Source organism: Anarrhichthys ocellatus, unplaced genomic scaffold (genome assembly GCF_004355925.1).
Source record: "Anarrhichthys ocellatus isolate YVR2014 unplaced genomic scaffold, GSC_Weel_1.0 scaffold1804, whole genome shotgun sequence".
NCBI classification, from domain to species: Eukaryota; Metazoa; Chordata; class Actinopteri; order Perciformes; family Anarhichadidae; genus Anarrhichthys; species Anarrhichthys ocellatus.
In genome coordinates this window covers 1-3,121 of record NW_022281778.1, presented here as the reverse complement: position 1 = coordinate 3,121, position 3,121 = coordinate 1, and the positions used below count along the sequence as shown (strand labels likewise).

Genomic DNA, 3,121 nt, shown 5'->3' with positions numbered 1-3,121 from the left:
GGCCATGCATTTTATACCTAGGCCTTCACTGTTGCCCTGCAGCTGAAATACCACCTTATAACCACATGATGGCGCCACAGTTATTATTCGTTTCTAAGGCTGTAACTATGTACGTATTAAACCGTTCGGTACGAGGCTTACAATACGTTTGAATAGTACTAGAGCATTTGAAAAATGCAGAAGCTTATATTCAGGAAAATATAATGTTTTCTGCGCTCATGGAGGACAGTGGTTCTCAGTTGGTCTGGCTGTGGGACCCACCATCATTCCTTAATGACAAGTCGTGGCCCAAAGAGATCGTCTTATAATTTTACTTTCACAACTTGAACATTGTACGTACTGATCTGCAATGTCTTTCCTCGTCTCAGCCCCGTGTCATGGTGTGTGGTGCATCTCACTCAGTCAGAATGCCCATATTTGATTGGCTGAGCTGCATCACGTGATGTGATTCACTACCCAACTAAGCCTCTGCTGTTAAGTTTCGTTTCACGATAGTCACGTGCTCGCCCACTGACCAATCACAGCACAATCTGCACCTCGCGGCAGAGCTGTACATGGACACTGAGCTGCACGTAATGCTGACGTACTTGTAGGCCAGCTAGCAGGTGCTGACACGTCAAAGAATACGCCCAACATGTCAAACTAAAGATCTGATTGGTTGAAGAATATGACAATCAACAATATCGTCCCCATTCACTTAAACTGCACATGGATTCACTTGTGAGTCTGCAGGCCTCGGGCCTCTCTTCTTACCTAGAGACACAGAGGTGAGATCTGATTGGATAAAAGCTCTACTTAAAACAAGCTGCACTGGAAGCAGAGCAACTGAGGAAGACAGTAGCTGTGCAATGAGAACATAAGATAATGGGAAAAACTATTATAATACATGTGTATTTATGAAAAATTATTAAATTAAAAAATAGCTATAACTTTTGTGATTCTGTTTAGGCCAGCAGAGAAGGCCTTGCAGGCCCTGACGACCCACCACTGATATATATATATATATACATATATATAAGAAACTCATCATGATCTGTTCTTTTATAGTCCCATCCATTAATCAACTAATCAGTGTGTAATGATGTCATCAATGATAATCACATATTGTGTTTGTTATTGATTACTGCTCCGTTTTCAGTTACATATCTTATTAGTGGATATATTTAGCTCGGATCAATAACTCAATAATAATCAATAAATCAATAAAGTGAGTATGGTGAAGCATTGTGACCTTCTCGCTGCCTGCAAGGTCCACCAGGTAGAGTTTCCCCGACAGTTTGAGCTCCGTCTCCATGTTCTCCTGCTTGATGTTGATCAGAAAAATACTGTGACTGCGAGAGCTGTGCTCGTTCATGTCTGCAGGAGGAACAGAAGAAAGTACAGCATAGTACTACAGCACGTCCACCGCAGGAAGTACATCATAGTACTAATACAGGGCCACCGCAGGAAGTACATCATAGTACTACCACAGGACCACCATAGGAAATACGTTATGAATACCCATATGTTCATAGTAAATACATTATAAATCTATATATATCTGTAGTAAATACGTTATAGTAGTAGTAATAGTAATAGTAGTGGCAGTAGTAGTAGTAGTAGTAATAATAATAATAGTAGTAGTAGTAGTAGTAGTAATAGTACTAGTAGTAGTAGTACTGTAGTTGACTGTGGCTAAGTGGATAGCAGGGCCGTCCTTCAATCAGAGGATCGGTGGTTCGATCCCCGGCTCAGACTCCGCTAGTCGCATGTTGATGTGTCCTTGAGCAAGACACTTCATCCCAAATCTGAATTGTAAGTCGCTTTGGATAAAAGCGTCTGCTAAATGTCTGTAATGTAATGTAGTAGTAGAAGTAGTACTACTAGTAGTAGAAGTCCAGACTCACTGGTGACGGCGACGTGTCGGTTGGCTTTTCCCTCGTCAATGACGTCCATCACTTCATCAGGACTAGAAACAAAACGCTCCGTGCAGCCCTGAAAGAAAATACACATCAGCAAAATTTGTTATTGTAGTACTGATGCTGCAGCGCTTATACTCTAGTACTGGTACTATAGGAAGTAAAGATACCTTCACAAAAGGAACCCTGTTTTTGTCCTCGTGGACCGACAGGTTTGTCTTTGACACTGAAACATGAATCACATCAGTCAGCACCTGAATTTCATTCATCAATATTGTTTGTGTTTAAAAATATAGATTTTAAATATCATCATCACCGTCCAGTAAGTCTCTGATTTTATCCAGATATATTTCAAAATAAGAGACCTGCAGAGAAAAGAGACATGTTTCATTATGTAGAAACATACATATGCAAAATTTAATTATATTACATTATATATGATTAGTTATTATTCTATACATGTTTTCCAGAGGCTGAAGCAATATCTGTAAAGATATCTGTGATTTTCTGCGGGATCTAATCACAGATCAGATTTGACTTTTTAAGACAAATTCTGATGTAAATACATAAATAACCTCAACAAGAGCAATAAAAGAGAAGAAGAAGCTCCAGAAAGAATGTGTTTGAAATATGTAGTGTGTGAATTAATTTCTTAAAGCAGAGATGAAACACATTAATAATATTTAATAATTTCTTGTTTGTAAAAATGTCAATGTGTAGTCATGTGTTTATGTTTATGTTGATATTGACTTATGTATCATATTTATTTTAATTGCAGTTTACTGCGGGACAAATCTATATAATAGACTGGATGAATTTAAACAATAAAGTGTTTGAATACATCATATTTTGTGGTTTTAGTTTGATGTGACTGATGATGTCATCAGTGTACAGATGACATCATCACCTTGATGTGAAACTCCAGGTTTTCATCCATAGAGTAGATGTGATCAAAGATGTCTCTGGAGATACGAGGGATGATTCCCATCAAACGAGGGTCGTGCAGACTCCCCTGAAAATTAATATAATATAAAATGATATACATAACACACACCTGAGAGTATTTTAACAATAATATAACATAAAATAATATACAAAACACACATCTGAGAGTGTTTTAACAATAATATAACATAAAATAATATACAAAACACACACCTGAGAGTGTTTTAACAATAATATAACATAAAATAATATACATAACACACACCTGAGTGTTTTAA

At 37.5% G+C, this 3,121-nt stretch overlaps 1 protein-coding gene across 1 annotated transcript in view; it reads right to left on the bottom strand.

Moving 5' to 3' along the window:
- The window catches only part of LOC116377884 (kinesin heavy chain-like), a 7,634-nt gene extending 4,681 nt beyond the window's left edge, over positions 1-2,953 (bottom strand). The window contains exons 1-5 of the mRNA XM_031839643.1: positions 2,806-2,953; positions 2,215-2,263; positions 2,069-2,124; positions 1,887-1,974; positions 1,232-1,356 (exon numbers count right to left, since the gene is read on the bottom strand). Of these exons, the coding sequence (XP_031695503.1) occupies positions 1,232-1,356; positions 1,887-1,974; positions 2,069-2,124; positions 2,215-2,263; positions 2,806-2,943 (456 nt within the window). The 5' untranslated portion in view covers positions 2,944-2,953. The remainder of the gene's footprint in view (positions 1-1,231; positions 1,357-1,886; positions 1,975-2,068; positions 2,125-2,214; positions 2,264-2,805) is intronic.
- Between the last annotated feature and the right edge of the window lie 168 nt (positions 2,954-3,121).